The sequence below is a fragment of the Leuciscus leuciscus genome (genome assembly GCF_965113295.1).
Source record: "Leuciscus leuciscus genome assembly, chromosome: 19".
Classification (NCBI taxonomy): Eukaryota; Metazoa; Chordata; class Actinopteri; order Cypriniformes; family Leuciscidae; genus Leuciscus; species Leuciscus leuciscus.
Genome location: NC_138743.1, coordinates 9444722 through 9463619, shown reverse-complemented (window position 1 = coordinate 9463619; position 18898 = coordinate 9444722). Strand labels below are relative to the sequence as shown.

The 18898-nt window shown below is 37.4% G+C and overlaps 1 protein-coding gene across 1 annotated transcript in view; it reads left to right on the top strand.

Annotated features, from left to right (window-relative positions):
- man1a1 (mannosidase, alpha, class 1A, member 1) overlaps positions 1-18898 on the top strand; it is a 108655-nt gene that overhangs the window by 19248 nt on the left and 70509 nt on the right. Inside the window, exons 2-3 of the mRNA XM_082148236.1 lie at positions 5768-5864; positions 17784-17899. Of these exons, the coding sequence (XP_082004362.1) occupies positions 5768-5864; positions 17784-17899 (213 nt within the window). The remainder of the gene's footprint in view (positions 1-5767; positions 5865-17783; positions 17900-18898) is intronic.

The following is an 18898-nucleotide window of genomic DNA, read 5'->3' as shown; positions in this document are numbered from 1 at the left end:
TTAAATAGTGTGTGTGTGTGTACATGTGTATATACACATTAAATATTTTAAATTGTATAAATTTAATAGAATTTTAAAATGCTCTGCAGAAATGTATTATTATTATTATTATTATTATTTAAATTTTACATATTAATTTGGCTCTAGTTTTTGATGCATCTTATAGACCTTATGTAGCCCCGCCCCTTTTCAGCGCTGCGCTCGTTGTCTTTCGACTTCCGGTCTCTATTTTCACAGCGATCTTCCGCATTTATGAATTAAAGGCTCGTTTTAAAATCTTCCCGGTCGACTGACATTTGTTAAGACATCTGCTTTAAACATTACAATCCTCATGATAACTTTCGTTAACTTTATATTAAGTCCACTTCAAAAGCTAATTACTCATGGACAGCAACGACTGCAGAGCGACTGCAAAAACGGAAGTTCAAAGACAATATTCTAAAGATGGCGGCGCCCTCGTTTCTCTGGCGCATAAGGTCTATTGTCTTAGAATTTCAGTTGGATTCCCTCTCTCTGCCTTGAGTCTTATGTCAATGAACATTAACCAGACTCAATATGGCATTGATCCGACTGGATGCTTTTAAACAAACACACTGTGCGTCCACGCATAGCTGTGCACAGTTCCAGAGAAACCGTGAAACTGTCAATGCTAGTTCTGGGAACCAACACCGATCCATGACTTTGAACTTCTTGTTTTGAAGTCTTAAACGACTTGTTCTTTACCAGGGCAAAAAGCACAGTCAGCATAAACTGGCCCCTCGTGGTGTGAGAGAGAAAAAAGAGGTATATTAAGGGGTGTTACGATGAGGGATGAAGGGTTTAGGAATGGGCAGGCGGGTACGGTAGGAGGGGCTGTTTGAGGGCAGCTGTTGCAATAGAAAGTAACTGAGTGGGAGAGCTTAAAATGAACATGTAGAAGATAAAAGGCAGGATGAAGTAGTGACTCTATATGGAGGGTGGGAGATGTGTGATACATTTTACCAAGCGCTGACATTTTTTATTTCAGAACCGTTTTTATGAGTGTTCGTGCATCTGCTAGCGTACAGATTGCAGGGTTCTGTCTCTCTCTTTTTCTTCACCTTTATAGGGTCCAGAATACAAAAGCACATTTTTGCTGCCATTTCATTCTGCCAAGATCACGTAGTCCATTTTCCTTTTCTTTCTCTCTCTCTCTTTCTTTTTGACCTAAAACCGTATTTTTTTTCAGATCCCTTGATGGATCCCGTTTACCCCTCTTTAGCCTCCTATGCCAACCCCACTTCCTCTCTATTTCCCTCAAGGCAGGAAGCCGGAGTCATTTCCGCACTGCAAATGGAACATAATGCCAGTCTACAAATTTGGGAGGGGGGAACGGACATCAAAATGGTTGTTTAACAACCATCTTTTTGATTAGAAAGGTTAATCTATAATGAGTTCATCTTTATAACAATTTGTTGGTTTTTCCTTTTCTCACACGCACACACGCACACACACACCCGAACCCACACACACACCCGAACCCGTCTAAAAGTTTGGGGTCAGTCGGATATTACAATTTCAATATTATTATCTTATCCCCATGATGGCAAAGCTGAATTTTCAATAGCCATTACCCCAGTTTTCAGTGTCATGATCCTTCAGAAATGATTCTAATATGCTGATTTGATTCTCAAGAAACTGCTTGGAATCTTTTATTTTATTTATTTTGTAAGTTTTATATACGCTATGTATTAGGGCTGTGCAATATGGACATGATTTTTTTATAATTTTTTTATCAATATTGCGATTTTCGATTTTAATAAATTTTCTTAGATGCATACTGTCTGTCTGTTTGTCTCATCACTCTTGTTTTCAGCATATTCTCAGAAAGAGATGGTCCTCTAGGAACGAGAACATGCCCCAGAGCGCGTCAACCTGTTTGATCTGTTTGGCAGCCCGTGGGGTGTATTATCAGCCAGGCTGTGTAAAAGGCCTCTCAGAACTGTGTGAGGGGAAGAGCAAGGCAAAAGCGAGCTGAAATCGTTTCAAGCATCCTCACCAGGTTCATATGGCACCTGTCCTCTCCGCTCATCTGACAGAAGCCACTCGGCTTCGGTCCCCGGACAGCCAGACCTCTCGCGCTTCCCCTCTGCACGTGCTTCAGCCTCTGAAAGTTGTCTGAGGTTCTGTGACCCGAACCTTTGAGCGCCACCACCGCAGTAATCACATGTGGGCCATAACCTTGTTGCCCGTTGACGTCACTGGCGCCCGCTGCCGTCTGAGAGATGGTAATCGGTCAGCCAGAGTGCTGCAGACAGATGGCAGGCACATCCATGATAGGATTACTCTGGACATATTAGAATTTGCAGGTATTAAAATCTTCTCGAAAAAGCAATTTCAATAAAGTAGAATCTGTGTTTGGCTTTAAACTGATTTAGGATGTAGACAATCTTAAGTCTCTCACACAATTAGAGCCGATCCTGACCTCCCTGGAGCCCTAACCAAAATTCTCCTACCTGACCCATGAGCCATGTAAACCATTTGCCTTTGCCACACAGTCACACCTGACACCCCAGTGCTCCCACTACAATGAATCCTCCCTCCTTAAACTAGTACGAATGAAAATGTAATTCCTGATATCAGAAATAGACATTGTTACTAGAAAAAGTACATTCTTAATATCAATAATTCACATTTTAAATAGTACAAATTTAATTATTGATATCAAAAATGCATCCTGTGAATGAATAAAAGCTAAAATGGCTTGCCGTAGCATGTCACTGTTTTAAATGATAAAAGCAATAATTGATACTTGATGGTTATTATTTACTGAGGGATGTGCATCCATATTGACCAGTATGTCTAGCTAAACAACATTTTAAATGCAATATAGCCTATAAATCAATAGTCAATGTCAGTGTCAATACATTGCTTTCCATCTTGTTGTAACTAAACTGACTTGTGGACTAGATAATCATTGTCTTGTTTTAAAAGTATGTGCGCCTATAATGAGCAGTGCCAGTATCAGTGTCTCCAGACATACGAAAATTATCGTATTTGTACGATAAGTTTGACCTCTGTATGATGTACAGTACGATCAATAATAATAAAAAAAAAAAACTATAATGTACGATAATTTCAGAATTTTGTGACTCTTCAAATGATGGTCGTTGTAATGATAGGGCTTCTATACACATTGATCTAGCTGTGGATCCTACGTCTAACGTCATGATTGTGAGGAGAACGTGTTGTTACGCATGTCTTCCATCTCATCTCATGTTACGTCTTCTCAGCCAATCGTCGTTGAGAATGACTCTCTCTCACGAACGCAATTTAACGTCCCTGCCTCGGCGCTTAGGTCTGTTGTTTCCAAGCTGTGGTCGATTGTTTAGCAATAAAGATCTAGATCAATTGTTCTGTACGTTTGACAATCTGGCAACCCTGACGTTGTTCATTTTTGTTGTTTCGGAATGTATATTTAATGTTTGCAAACAGCATCATGCAACTAGAAAGGACAACGCAGTAGATGCAGTTTTATGGTCACTTCAATTCAGACTCAAAGCTCATAATAAACCAAAATATTTATTTTTGCTGTGGGCTGTAGATTCAGCAGCGCAGCAATTCTTCTGAACAGTGTTGCAGGAAGCACTGGGAAGAATAAATACAGCTTGTGTTCATCTTCCCAACCAGTTGGGAGGCCTGCAGGACAGCTTTGTCTATCTGCTTATCTCCAGCCTGGAGCTAAAGACTTTTGTTTTCACTTCTTTCATCTTATCTTTTTCAATCAGTGTCCTTGGTGTTGAGTGGCTATCTTTGAAAGCTAAGAGTTATATGATTAGGACACACTTAAAAGTTAGGCCAGCAGTTGATAAACTGATCTGATTTCGTTCAAAGACTGTGGCGAGGCTGCAAATGACTTTATCCAGGCAGAAGAGTGTGTGTGTGTGTGTGTGTGTGTGTGTGTGTGTGTGTGTGTGTCAAGAGCTGCTTTTCCCGTCTCTTTGGTGCTGTCTGACGCTCTCCGGGGAGAACAGCAGGTCTGTTTCTCTTGCCCTGCTAACTGGCACCCCTGGGGAGTGCGAAGACTCTGGTCTAAAAACACTCTCTTGTGAGTTTTAGAATGAATGAGCTGGAAGTAGATTATTTAATGGACAAAAAATTACGGAGGACATTTCATCCTTCTCCAATCACTGTTTCTCTGGGATCATCAGCGCCATCCTGTCACAGTGAATAATGAGTTCTGCTTATCTTTGTTTCCTCAACACGGCATACATCATTAATAAATTCTGCAGCTGCTTTTTCCCTCTTCCAACTAAAGAAATAATTGCTTTAAGGAAACAAAAATACAAAGAAAATGTTTATTTGGCCAAACGGAGTGAAAAGAAAACTTTGAAAAGGCACCTCGTAATGTTTGCTACTTTTTTTTGTTGTTGTTGTTGAAATATTGATCGATACAGCAATTTACACAATTTTTGTTTGCTCTTTTCCTTAGTGTCTTGTGCAGTTTTATAAATCTAACAAAAGTAAATTGCTTTAATGGAGTTTCCAAGGTTCTTACAAATGTTTCGTAAGCTTCAAACACATTGCACAAATGCACATTTTATATTACACAATTAAATGTGGGGAACAGTTAACGTCTTTATTTTGCATTGACAAATGTGAATGTACTTTGCATTTTTAATCACTATTATGCAACATTTATTTACAAGTCGTTCGATCCGTTCACAGTCCACATCTCCATAAACTCTCCCATATTAAATGTCAAAGTAGTCAATCATTGATTGAAAACCTGTAGCTTTGTCAGCATCGACGGGGAAAGCATGCAAATAGACTCTCGTGATCCACGCTTCAGCATGGTAGCAGTGAAGTGCTCGAGTGTTTAAAACGCTGGTATTAGGAAAATATCATGTATAATAATGAGGCAGGACCTTCTCATAGGATGTGGTCATGCAGTCTCATGAATAATTATAAGACACTGCTGTAGTGCATGGAACAATCCTGTGATGTTTAAGTGAGGTTGGCTTCAAAATTCAAATCCAAAAGATGAACATATTTCATATATAAATTAACAAGTTTTATACCACAATAATGTGTTTCATGACTCAAATGGGAAATGCCACTACTTGTGTTTTGTCGCGTACGGTGACTTTTTATTGTATCGATCATGTGCAGATATATTCTGATTTGTTTGTGGTCTAAGATTTGAGTGATTTGTTGTAAAACTGGTGTGTGTATGTTTTCAATATGTGTGTTTGAATAAGCGGATTCAACAAGTACGCCATTTTTAGTTTGACTTCCCTAAAGAAATGGTGTTATACTTTTTTTTTTTTTTTTTTTTTTAAGTGTAATAAGTTCTAAATATATTGCTATTTATCATATGAGTTTTTTTCATTTAGAATGTTATGAGAGACCGGGAATCGATTGTCATTTTAATTTGTATCAATGTTTCATTTGTTGCTAATTTACAAACTGTCTATAGGACCGGAAATACCATGTTCCAGCAACCCATTTTTATCCAGTTAATCATACCCAAGGCATGCAAGCATTGAGATTTCCCTCCATTAATTAAGTGCTTCTGCACTGCTCACTTGTGCCGAAGTGGATCCATTAAGTATTTCAACTTTCGATTTAATCAAATTAATTAATGATATTGATCCTTGATTAGCCCAGTGCCTAGTATGTTAGTTATTGACACATTCATTGAACCGTGTGTTTGCAAAAATTATTTCTGTAATTTTTGTGATGTTTTACCTTTGCAACATGGAAATGAACCAAAAGGTAACCTCTTCATCTGTCACTCTCTCCTCAGATGATGCAGTTCGCTTGGGACAATTACAAGCGCTACGCCTGGGGCTCCAACGAGCTGCGTCCCGTCTCGAAGCAAGGCCACTCCAGCAATTTGTTTGGTGAGTGTCTCTCTGACTCAGACCATGAAACTATGATTTGTGCATGTACAGCTTCACGTCTCCACAGTAAATTGCTAAGCAGTCAGAACTGTCAATCAAAGCTGCACAGGTGGTTAGGTGACCTCTATCAAAAAGGCTTTTGATTTCTCTCTGGTCCGTCTCACTTCACAAGCTCCGTCTAGGTCTATTTCTGCCATCAAGAAGACTAACAAAACCATTTCTGACTGCATCGGGTGGGAATGGCATGGTCACACAACACAAATTTAGTTTCATGAAACCTTGATCCTCTACGTTTACGCATTGTGTTTTCCTTCCCTCTAAAGAAATGTTGTTGTGCTGCTTTTGCCCGTCACCATCTTGACCTATTTCTATTTTGAAGCTGAAAAGCACAGGTTGTGAGTGGGCATACTAATTCTTGAATAATTCATGAAGGCCTGTCCATCTTTCTGTGAGGTTTGTAATCTACATCAATAACTCAGAGGATGCAGCAACAACACATTATATCACACTGTTATGCTACCTGCGTATTGTAGTATGAGTTGTTTAGCTCCTCTCAAAAATGTTACCGTGCCTTCCAAAAGTTTGGAATAAGTATTTATGTAACTTGCAATTATCATTCAAGACCAAATATTTTCGCAGATAATAAAGGCAGTGTAAACACGCCGCAGTGAGACATGCCCTCTGGCATTCCTGACTAATGGGTTAAATTTGTCCCAGATTTATTTATTTTTTAGTATTTTATAGTAGACTGTTGGGTTGGCACACTTTTATAGCTTCACTGATTGATTTAACAATTAAGTTTAGCAAGCAAATTAGAATAGTTTTTAAATCCTTTGGGCATTTTAAAACTTTTGCAGGGCGTCATGCAATTTCTCCGATTTTTCAGGTTGAAAGCTTACTGTATCTTGTCTATGTCTTACGGATGAAAATTAATGATGCACTAAAATTTCATCCCCTGGGAAATTATTGGCCAAAAATGGCATTGTTTTAAAACAATATTAGATGTTAGATGTTCATGTAGTGATCACTTAGGAAAATATATAATTTATTTGATTCCAAACCGAGTCTAATTTAAAATAATAATTTCCAATTGTAGATAAATTTGTTGTGCATCACTATTGAATCAAAATGTGGGGTTTGACTGCAAACTTTTGACCATGCAAACAATTTCCAGCCGCATATCCTCTCAATTAATTGAGTTGTCTGAATCTTGTTTCATGCACATCAGTGTTTTTCAGGATCGAGACTGAGAGTGTTATGAAACATTCATCAGACGTCCTGCTGTTGTGTTGTAAACTCCACATAGTCAATTGGCACTCAGCTGGAGGGCAGGCCGGGGATTTACAACGCACATTTGATTAACCTCCATAATTTTGCTTTGGACTTGCCAGAAGAATATACCGTCTTAATTTATTTGGCTCACACACTATCAGAATAACAATCTGGCAAGAAGCACGTCACACTCTTCACATCCCCTCGTGCCCCACAGCCTCAGACGTGTGTGTGCGTTTTAAAAGACTCCCATGTCAGTCAAAGCCTGACAGCTCTCGAGCACGGCCCATGAACACGGGAGACCACTGAACACGTGCTCAACCATTGCTGCGTTTTGTCTGGCAGGGTTTTCCATTATAAAATTAGAGGTTGGGTTAATGATGCATTGGCTTTGAATAAAAGATTATCTGGAATATGCTGGTCAGGGTTTTTGTACCTGACCAGGCAGCTGGAATGACTGTTTTGTGCTTTTGTAGATCGCGTTTCTCAGTGAGATGTGAGCTGCTGATACCGGCCAATCGGATCACACACACCGACACGGAGTAAGACCTCACTGGAAATCATGATCACTGAGGCGGTCACAAGAACAGCCACTTTACAACCCACAGGGCTTTAGCTCGCAGAGGAAAAATCAGGCTGAAGTCAAGCCATATGGAAGTGCTTAGTCAAAACATTATGCCTGCTTGTGTGTTCCAGATGTGTGAGAACATTGCCACGTGTTTTTATAAACGTATTCTGTGCCACTGCATGCCATCTGATGCATTTGACCTCAGTTGCATTAAAGTTCATTAAATCTTGCGCTGTATATGGCAATTTCTGGGGTGGTGGTGGCGCAATGGATAAGACACATGCCTTTGGTGTGAGAGACCCGGGTTCGAATCCACTGTGAGACACCAATGTGTCCCTGAGCAAGACACTTAACCCCTAGTTGCTCCAGAGGCGTGCGACCTCTGACATGTATAGCAATTGTAAGTCGCTTTGGATAAAAGCGTCAGCTAAATGAATAAATGTAAAATGTAAATGTAAATGTAAATTTCTGATGAATTGCGTTTAACCAACCATGAAAAAAAAAAAATCATTAAGGCCTCAGAATCTGTGTATTAGAGAGTTTGAAGATTTCTCACACACTGGGCTTACGACCATTTAATGCACATTATAGTCTAGGATAGAAGCAAGGAGAATGCGGTAACAGAGAATAGGGTGTTAGTGATGAAATAATTTAATATAATTCAAATAATTGCAATTAATGACTGATTAAAGTTTACCGCCATCACATCGTCCAAAAAGTTTATTGCATATGTCGTTTTTCTTCCAAATTGTTCAGTTTTTCCTAAGCAGTGACCTAATTACTCTTAAGTGTCATTTTAACAGTATGATTTTTAGGTATATTTGTTAAAATTGTTTGTTAAAAATGGTAGGGATGCATGATACTTCGGCCACCATATCGGTATCGGCTGATATGTTCATTTTTAATGTTATCGTTATCCGACTGATAAGAAAATGTTGCCGATATATATTAAAGCCTATAAACAATGGATTATTTCCTTCAGCTGAGACACTTCACTTCATGCGCACTGTTCGCTTCAGAAAGGAAAATACAGTTAAGTGCAACATGTGCAGCGCTGTCATATAAGCTACATACAATTATTATGAGAACATTGTAGTTGTGTGCTTGGGTCATGGCTTTTAATGGTGAAACTTTTGTTTTGTAATCAGGCTCTCAAAAATTATATAAAAATTTGGATTTTGATCGGTTATTGGCTTTCAAATACAAATAATTATCGGTTATCGGTATCAGTCTAAATGTTCATATCGGTGCATCCCTAAAAAATTTGCTGTATGGGCTTAATTGGTTGAATAATTTAAATGGAAATTATTGAATTTAATGATTGATTTAGAACATTATTTTCTTTCTAATGAAGATTTTTTTTATATATACTTTTTTTACATTTCACTGCATGATAAAATCATACTTTGATGTACAGGAAAAATATCAATCTTTAACAAGTATAATAGTTATTCTCTGATTTGATTGGCTGAGCTTTGCACTGGAAACGCCAAGATCATGGGTTGAATCCCCAGGGAATGCTTGAACCTTAAATGTAATTTATATACTTGTACTGGATAAAGACCAATGTGTTAAATGCACAACAGTTGTTCTTTAATTTGTTCAGCTGAACTCCATTTGATATTCAATAGAATCTACTGTTTGTATCACTCCGCTTGTCAAGGTTTGCTGCTTTTTAAGACCAGAGTATGCGTAATCTTAGCTTTACTTCCTGAATTTCGTGCAACAGCACTCTGCTTAGGAAATTTGTTCCGAGAGAATGTTTGAAAGTTGACCTGCATAGAGATTTGAGTGTTTTCGTATCTCACATAGCTGAGTCCATCACACTAAATACTAGTCGTTCTGTTCCATGTGCCAATCATCTGTGCTCAGGGCAGGAGCAGATTCTCCAGACTGGATCTCTCTGTAAGAAACCAGCAGGGACTGAGACAGTGTCTTGGCTAATGAAGCCGCTCAGGTACAGTATGAACTGTGTGCAGTTCCCGAATGTGCGTACTTGTCACTCACGACCACTTCCTCTAATAAAACGCACAGGGAAAAGATTGTGATTTAAAAAAATAAATTAAAAAATTTCCCAACAGTGAATGAAACCGATCTGTGATGGTCCCTGACATGAACTTTGCAATAAAAAAAAAAAAAAAAAAAAAAGCATAAAAACACCATCACAATCTTTTTGAAAGTGTAGAAGAGCATAGATAAGTGGTAGGGAAGAGGAAGAACACGTCAGTCTGGCTCTAAGCCCTTGTGTGCTCATTTAACACAGTGGCTGCTGAACCATGATGTTCTGTCAGTATATAGCCACACTCATATTAATGACCCAACAAAAGTTGTATGCTTAGCTGTGTGTTTGGGCATAGGTCAGAGGAGGCGCTGGGTTTTTGTTCTATAGAGAGAACCTCTGAATTTAAATGAATAGTCTTTGTTAGGAATAGGCATGTGCCGGTATCACATTTTCATGCTGCGATTAATTGAGTGATCTTTTATCACGGTATACGGTATTATCACGATATTTTAATTGCACATGAGAAACAGATGGATTTGGGGGGGATGTAAAAAATTTAATAAAACTTGCATCACAAGGTGTAATTGTGATTGTCAAAACATTTGGTAACTAAACTGAATTTTATTAAGTTTAGTGACAACATGTTACAATGATTACATGGTACAATGACTGGTAGGCTACTGTTTGTATTGTTTAACACAAATTTAACGATTTCAATTCAATACTTGGGATTTGATTTAAATCTTGATTCAATATTGACTTATTTTGGATAAATATTAGGAAGGCTACAGTAGATAGCCCACATGTTTTTGTTTTTCTCAATGTAAAAAAAACAAAACACATAATGCTATGTAACCATATAGAGCCCTATCAGCTGGTATTATTAAAGGTTACAAATAACTAATTAAATCAAATATAATGTGGTTTTCATTATAATAACAATTATGTAATGACACAAGTAAAAATATAATAAATATGTAAAAAAGTGCAGCGCACATATTCAGCAAAATACTCCTCTTTATCTATATGTTTTAGTCATCTAACATGCTGCTGGTCATTAAATAGTTTAAATGTAACGTTCTGTGACACAATTGTTCTCCTGTTTCATATCAAAAGTAACCTGCTCTGTCTTGTTTGACGGTCTTCGTGTCCTCTTTGCTCCGTGATTTTTCTCTGCGTGAGAAAACGGATGTGTGGCGTCAGCGTGTGAGAAGTCTCGCGCTGAATGCGTCGAGTTGGCAGCTCTGCTTTTAGAAGCGGGATGGATCCGGATAGATCGGCGGCGGCCATAGACTGTAGGCGGCGGCATTCCTCCTTCCACCATGCTGCTTCTCCATGTGAGGACTGTTTACATTAGACTAGAAGTGCGCACCGGCCGCATGCTTATTATACACGTGGCGATTGTTTACATCAGAGTGCGCACGTGTTTCACGCAGCATATGCAGTGTTTGTTTAAGTGGTTGATGGAAAATAAGCTATAATGCGCGTTCTAAAAATCTAAATTCGGATCTGTTATTTTTCACGGTATTTTGAAGTGCCCGCGATAACAATATCGTGCATATTCATTACCGCGATTTATCGCATTACCGAATACCGGCACATGTCTAGTTAGGAAGCAGAACTTTTTCTTGACTTTACTTTTTCTACTCTTGCTTCAGATTGCTTGTCAAGCGTGCTTTTTGCTACACTAGCTTTTGATTAGCAGTATCATTTATAATTAGCAGTATCATTTATAATTGTCATTATATATAAATATTAAAAAGTAAAACAAATATTAATATTTTAACTTTCAAATATAACACATCTCAAAATACATTTGATAATTTTATTAGCTGTAAAATTGTGTGATGGTCATAATTTGCAGAAACATATTTAATAATTATTTTCACATTCCTGAATATTTATCAAGGTAACCATAGTTTTAAAAATGTTACAATTTCATAATGGATTTTCAGTTCAGATTTTTGTAATATATTAATCTGCTGGATGGACGTGTTGTGCTCTTGTCTTTTGCAATGGCTCAAATGTGTTTTTAAAAAAAAAAAAAAAGTATTTTATTTTATATAAAGCAAAACTGTGTTTTGTGTGAATAAAAACCTCCGGCCATCTTTTTCCAGTTAAGTTCCAAGTTGAGCTTAAATCCTGTATTTTTCATGCTTGCTCAGTTAATGTGCATGTATTTTAGAGTGAATAAACAGTCAGTGTCGCTATGAAAAAGATTATTTGTTCTTTTAAATGTAAGATAAGACTGCACCTGCCATATTGTGAGCAGCAATTTCTCCCATTCATTTTTATACGAGTGAACAGTCTCCTGCTTTTTTAATGTCTCAGATTTGAATGTGACCTTCAATAACCAAGAAAAAAAGTTGCAATCTGTTAGTTTTCCTAGAAACCAACCTCTGAGACCTAAAATATCCCATAGTTGAAGAAACTCCCATCTGTTTTTAAGAGGATGATGCTTGCAGTGTTTTCTTCTGCCAGTTGGCTGCCGACTGGCGAACACAAATTGGAGCATCTTTGGTACTAAATGGTTTGATGCTTTTTGGATGCAGCAGACTGCTTTGTTGCAGCGGTGTTTGCACATTCAGCCATGAATATCCTCCAGTCTGAATTGTAGCACAATCATGGCATTGTTGTGATGGCCATTGGCTTGTTTCATCTGCGTTTCTGTTTGTTGCCTGAAGAAACCCATCGTCCAGTGTCACAGCAGGCTCTAGGAGTTCCCGCTGCTTGGAGATGTGCTTACAAACAACTTCTTGCTGAGCAAGACGAGTCTTCTTGTTTCAACTGTAATCACCAGTCTAATCTTATTTTTGAAGTGATGTATTTTGCTTTAGAAGCACTGACTAGAGATTGTGTCAGTCCTCAGAGTTCACTGATAAAGTCTGTTTATATATTATTTTCCTCATTACAACAGTCACTAGAGGAGGTAATGTTTCACTGTGTGTATTCAGTAGTGGCAGTACCCTGCTGCTGTATCTACAACCCAGCAGCAAAACTATTTATTATTATTTTAGTTTTTTTGTTGTGAGCTTGCAGCCTGAATTGAATATATTGAGAACCACAGGGCACAGGAAAATAAAGGAAAATAAATAGATTATACAACTTTGTTGTTCTCACTGGTTGCATGCACGAACAAATGAACAGCAAAATCAGTGATGTCTGATTTGTGAGACAATTGCTGGTTCTTTTTTATTAAATTTTTTTAGCAAGATTTTTTAGTAATGCACATTTTTGGAATAGACATGGAAGTGAGTCAGACAATCTTTCGGATCGATTATGGAGTCAACTGACTCATTGGACTGCATTTTTATTTTATTTTATTTTTTTATGAAATATGCCAATAATCATAACTATTATGTGCTAAATGTTTGTGCACATTTTATATATTAACATATGACAGCGGGTAGGGTTTTCCTGAAACCAATTGCAATTTAATTGTATTATTTATTTACATTTCTCAATGCTAGTTTTTAATATGTATTTAACACATTTCTTTTAAAGGGATACTTCAGGATTTAGCATTAAGCTTGTATTAGTAGAAAACCTGTAGTATTTTCGAATTACCGTGCTTTCCACCCTCATATCCCCCTGAGACGAGAGATTTATGTATTTTTTTTCTGGAAAAAATCAGACTTGTCACGGAGACTCACTAGTAGCCTTGCCTTGTTGTTTACTGCGCTCTCTTACCGGGAGGCGTGGCTTGGGAGTGGCCTCCTAGGGCTGCGAAGCAAGTGCATTCTGGGAGTTGTTGTCTTTCATCCACATAAGCCAAAAATACATTTTCTGGCTTTTCTCAGTCTAGAAAGCTCCAAATTCAAAAATAATTTCACATTTCTTCTACATAAATGACCCATTTTATATACACATTCATCTTTCCAGAGGTGAAGTATCCCTTTAAGTTTAATATTAATATAAATATGAGCCAGATGTAAATTGAAACTGCTTAACTTCGACATATTCTTGACTCATCATGTTCATTAGATATACTATTTAAATACTTATGCAGTGCTGTTGGAGTTTGACTGAGAAGTCGGTGTGTTTTATTAAATTAGCTTCATAGGCTTTTAGGCTTTGTGTTTTATTATTTTCCGTGGTGTCAAATGTTCATTTCTTTTCAAAATGCCCTGCCAGATAATGTTCTCTGAATTACTGTCCAGTATCTGTCTGCCCAGAATAAACAGGCAGGATTGTACCACCTTGCAGATGCTGCCAATGTCAATTCCCTGCCAAATAGCTCTGGAGGTCAACCTTCATTTCGATAATACCGTTTCCAGGAGGTTCTCTTCTGGTAATGGCTTTCTTTCAGATCCCAAATGAGCGACCATCTGTTATACAGGCCTTGCTGAGATGAGCTCCAACACGTGATGTTACCGCCAAACATTAATGCTCGTATCTTGTTTGTTTTTTCCCTGCTTTAGAATGGCTAGTTGTTGGTCTCATTGATTAAACCATTGCATGCAGTGGGGTGGAAGATGGTTCAATAGTTGATTGTAATTTCGTCGTTGGATTGTTATCGTCTTCGATCCACAACCTTCTCAAGGGGGTAAAGCGTTGATAAGATCAAGTCTTTTTATTGAAAGACAAGCAGGCTGGTATCCTATCACCTCTAACCTAAGGGTCACAACATGCTCTCGTCATCAGGTTCAGCAATGATTCATGATGGTGGATGGCTTTATCAGGTCATTAATTGCCTGGTTTGTAATTTACCAGTGTAATTGGAATTGATAAGGTCTGTGTATAGTGACTAAGAGTCTCTCCTAAACCTGTGCAGTGGACTTCCCTGCGGATAAGATTGTATATTCCTGATTTGGGTCAGCATTCAGAGGGTAAAAGCAGTCATGCAGGGGTAAAGCTTTTGGGACGTGAATGTCTAACCGAGGGCTGTATTGGAAAGCTTCATAGTGAAGTGATTTATGACCTTCTCACACTTCCTCACTGGGGTTTTCGTCCTCAAGGGCCTGTTTGCAGTGCACAAATATGCTGTCCTTTCACCCACAGTGCAGTTTCTGCCTTGAAGGAGATTTTGATTTGCGTCGTCTCTGCATAGAGCACCAGTATTTGCTTACTCTTTGCATATTGTTTCAACTGTGTGCGCGGAGTATTGTGTTTAAGGGACATGGAAATCATTGGCTTAAGCAGAATGTAAAGAAGCTGTAAAAAGTTGGTTACACTGGATACACTAGTGTAGTCATAGCCATGCTGATTCTGATATCTTTACAACTTGCCACAGAGAAAGCTAGATGCTGATGTAATTTTTCATATTTACCAGGAAGAAATTTCACTGTGCAATGTTATACTGTGAACTTTATAGATTTTTTCATTGATTTTTCTTTCTCTGTATGTACTGCATATAGATTTTTGTACTTTTACATTAAGTAAAGATGTGTTATTTTGTCACAAAAGGCAGGCCACTAGGAACTAATGAACGTCTTTGAAACCTACAAGTCGACCATATTAATACACACATGCCTTCATTCTCTGCCTTCAGACTTTTCACCTTTACTTGTGAATGCTTTTGTACTCCAGTATTGTAGTTCAGCATGATATGGTCTCATCCTTGTCTGTTTTCCTGGCTTTTACAAAGTGTAGCCTACAGTAACCAGTGATTTTGATTTAGGGAGTAGGGTTGTAAGATAGAAACATGACTTTAAACCAAAGTAGTTTAGACCACGTTAGACCATAAAACGACGTTTTATGACGGTGCAATTTAACAACACAATGACTGTTCTGCCTAAAGAACAGTGTTCCTGTAGGAAACAAGGAGGTCACTTTGCACATTTTTATGGTGTTTTGTCTGGTGTTCACCACATCCCGTTTCCTGTTTCTTTTGACACCTCGTTGTGGTCCTCTTCTACTTGTGGATGGGCGGAACTGAGGGGGGCATGGCATGCTTGCGTCTCCCACATGCTTTAAACCCAACTGAGAGTCATTTCTCATGCGTTTCTCCTGACAGAATTTTGGACGTGAGATACTTTTTTTTTTTTTTTTTTTTTTGTGAAGAAAAGTCAGAATTGCGAAAGTAAATACATCAGACTTTATTTTTTCCTGTTCAAAAACTTCTCGCCGTCTAACTCCTGCAATAACTTCATAGCGTACTCTCTTGGGAGATTATTTGTCATTTCATTGGCTCTAGCAACAGTCAGTGTGGAAAAGATGTGTTAGCGCTCTGCAGGAGGCGTTTGAGATGTTGCGTACATATATTGCACACAATAATTCTGTCATGTTGCGTCTTCAACTTCAGTAGAAAGAGCCTGGGCTGTTAAATGAGGAACACAGCTGGTTGGCAGCATTGAATTTGTTGAAGAGGGTTGCATGCAGTGCCTGACTAATAATTAAAGTACAAGAAACTGTCGCCTAACCTGCTGTGTTTGTAATCAGTACAAATGCAAAAACTACAACGAATGTCTTTTGTTGTTGTTGAGGAGTGTTCCAGTTACCATATGCTATTGTTTTCCTTCCCTTTCCCCACTTAAGTTTGTGTTGCATAACATCAGCACCCTAATTAGCTGTATTCTTTTTTCTTTTTATCATGTTGTCAGAGAATCTTGCTGAGTAATGATGCCTTAAATGGTTGTGTGAAATGACCTAAAATAAGACCAATTGGTAGTTAAGGATTATTTTTTATTATGGGGACAAAATGAAATCTGCAGCTTTAAATTAAAAACAGAAGTGTTGAAACCATGGCCAAGTGCACATGCTCCGAAACATAATGATCCTAATCCTGTTTCTCCCTCTTCTCCCGATCAATGGTTGCTCTTTTTCTTTATTGTAATACAATTAGAATTGTTCTGAATTGCCAGACGGACGGCAACAGTTCAAAGAGGTTGTGGCCAGGGTAAATGGAGTCTGTGAGAATTTGACCTGCCCTCCTCCTCACTCTGCAAGAGTACAGATCCTTGAATGTGGGCATGGGGAGCACCAATAATCCGTTCAGCAGTCCGGACTGTCCGTTGTAGTCTTCTGATATCTGATTTGGTAGCTGAACCAAACCAGACCGTTACTGAAGTGCATAGTACAGACTCAATCACTACTGAATAAAACTGGGTAAGAAGTTAAAAGTAATTCAAATTAAGTAAAATATATTAATACAATGATAGCATTCTAAAATAATTAATTAATGAATAATTTAAAATATATATTTTTTAATAAAATATATTTTATAAGAAATTAAACTATTCGATAATGCATAAAAATTAAGACATAAATACTATTGTTTTTTAATGTGGTTATTGTTTATACTACTAATACTACTACTACTACTACTACTACTACTACTACTACTACTACTACTACTACTAATAATAATAATAATAATAATAATAATAATAGCCAATTAGCCATCAAATTGTTTTAAATATAACTACAATAAATCTTAGTTTTAATTCTAGTTAGTATTGATGATGATGATGATGATGATGATGATGATGATGATAATAATACACTACTAATATAGCATCAAATTGTTTACAATTTAACTCAGATTTGTATTTTTATAACAATAATAATATTTTTAGTATAAAAATATTACAAAAAACATTTTTTATATTGTATTTATGATATAACATCTACATTTTAATGCGCAAACATGTTGCGGGAATTCAAGTCATCAGTGTCCCAGTGTTTAGTGGATCCATATTAGTGTTCTTGATAAACTGATTCACATCATATGAAATTAAAGGAGCCCAAGTCCAAGTCTATGAAAGGCTATATGTATTATGTACACTGTATATTACAACACCAGAGACTTATTGAGTGTTTCTTTTATCCAGGATGTTGTTTTCGTGTCATCTACTAAAATACAGAAGTAATCTGACATGGCCTGATCTGTTCATCTTAACCTTGTCTTCTCTTTGAGGGTGTTGACTCGCAAGGTTTATATTTGTTGTAGTTGTGGTTTGTTTGCTCTCTAGACAAGATTTTACCTTAGGCAGGGAATTAGTGACCATATCTCAGAGGCTCTGAGGTCTTTATCATTGAGCTATCGGTTTTATTTCAAGCTACCGCTAGGCTCTGATCCTAGAGGTAATCCCGCAGGAATTCTCCTCTAATGGTTTGTTGTCGTATTTATCCACAGGTAGTCTCAAAGGAGCCACCATTGTGGATGCACTGGACACGCTCTACATTATGGAGATGTATGACGAATTCGAGGCTGCTACTGAGTGGGTGGAAAGGAACCTAGACTTTAACATGGTAAGACTCAAGCCTTTTATACTCATTTCTGATGATACAGTTGATTCTTATCCGTTCAAATACTTCTTTGCTCTAAAATTTCCTCTGAATAATACAACAGAATCAGAATAATGACTTTTTGATAAGGCTTTGAAAACGTGTCTGCGTCGTCTCCAGTGCTGACGGAGTGTCTACTAGCATCACCGCTTGTTAATCTGCCAATAAGACTCTGACTCACGACTCTGGTGTAATGTATGAGGAGACGCTCCATATTCTCCAAGCTTCATAAACTATCTTCTGCATCATGCTTTCTGCCATTTTTTTTCAGCAATACATTTTAATTCCAGACTCCCAGACCCTGAACTTTGATTGTTAACTCCATGATTTGCAGTTCAGTTCACATGTTTGTCTGTTTCGTTTTTTCCAAAAACGGCCATGTCAGCATGACTTACATGGGTCCTATCATGAGGAATCATTTTCTGTATGATATTTAAGATTAAATGTTTGAAACGAACAGCTAAAATGTGTGATCTGATCGTTTTAGTATGTTTCAGTCCATGACACAATGTAATAAATAGAGCTAAGCAAGAGCGTCTGATATTGAAGGATGGGGCAGGGAAAAACAAACCCTTAGCTGATGTGTGATCAGACATGAAGAAAGCAAAGTTGTTATTCATTTCACATGCAATTTGTTGCAAAAAAATGGGATCAGAGAATGGAAAATTATCTTAAACTAAATTATGACTATTTTGACGTCATGTTTGTGTATTATATTATATTATATTATATTAAATATATTTATACTTATTCACACTTCTGTTCAAAAATATATTTAAAATATATTTTTCTTTGAAAGGAAACATTAAATTGCTCAAAATATAGAGGCCTAAATGTTAAAAAATAAATATGTGAAATAAAAAAAACATAAAAAACATAATGGTTTTCACAAAAATATTAAGAAGCACAACTGTTTTCAACATTGATAATAATAAGAAAAAGTTTCTTGACAACCAAATCAGC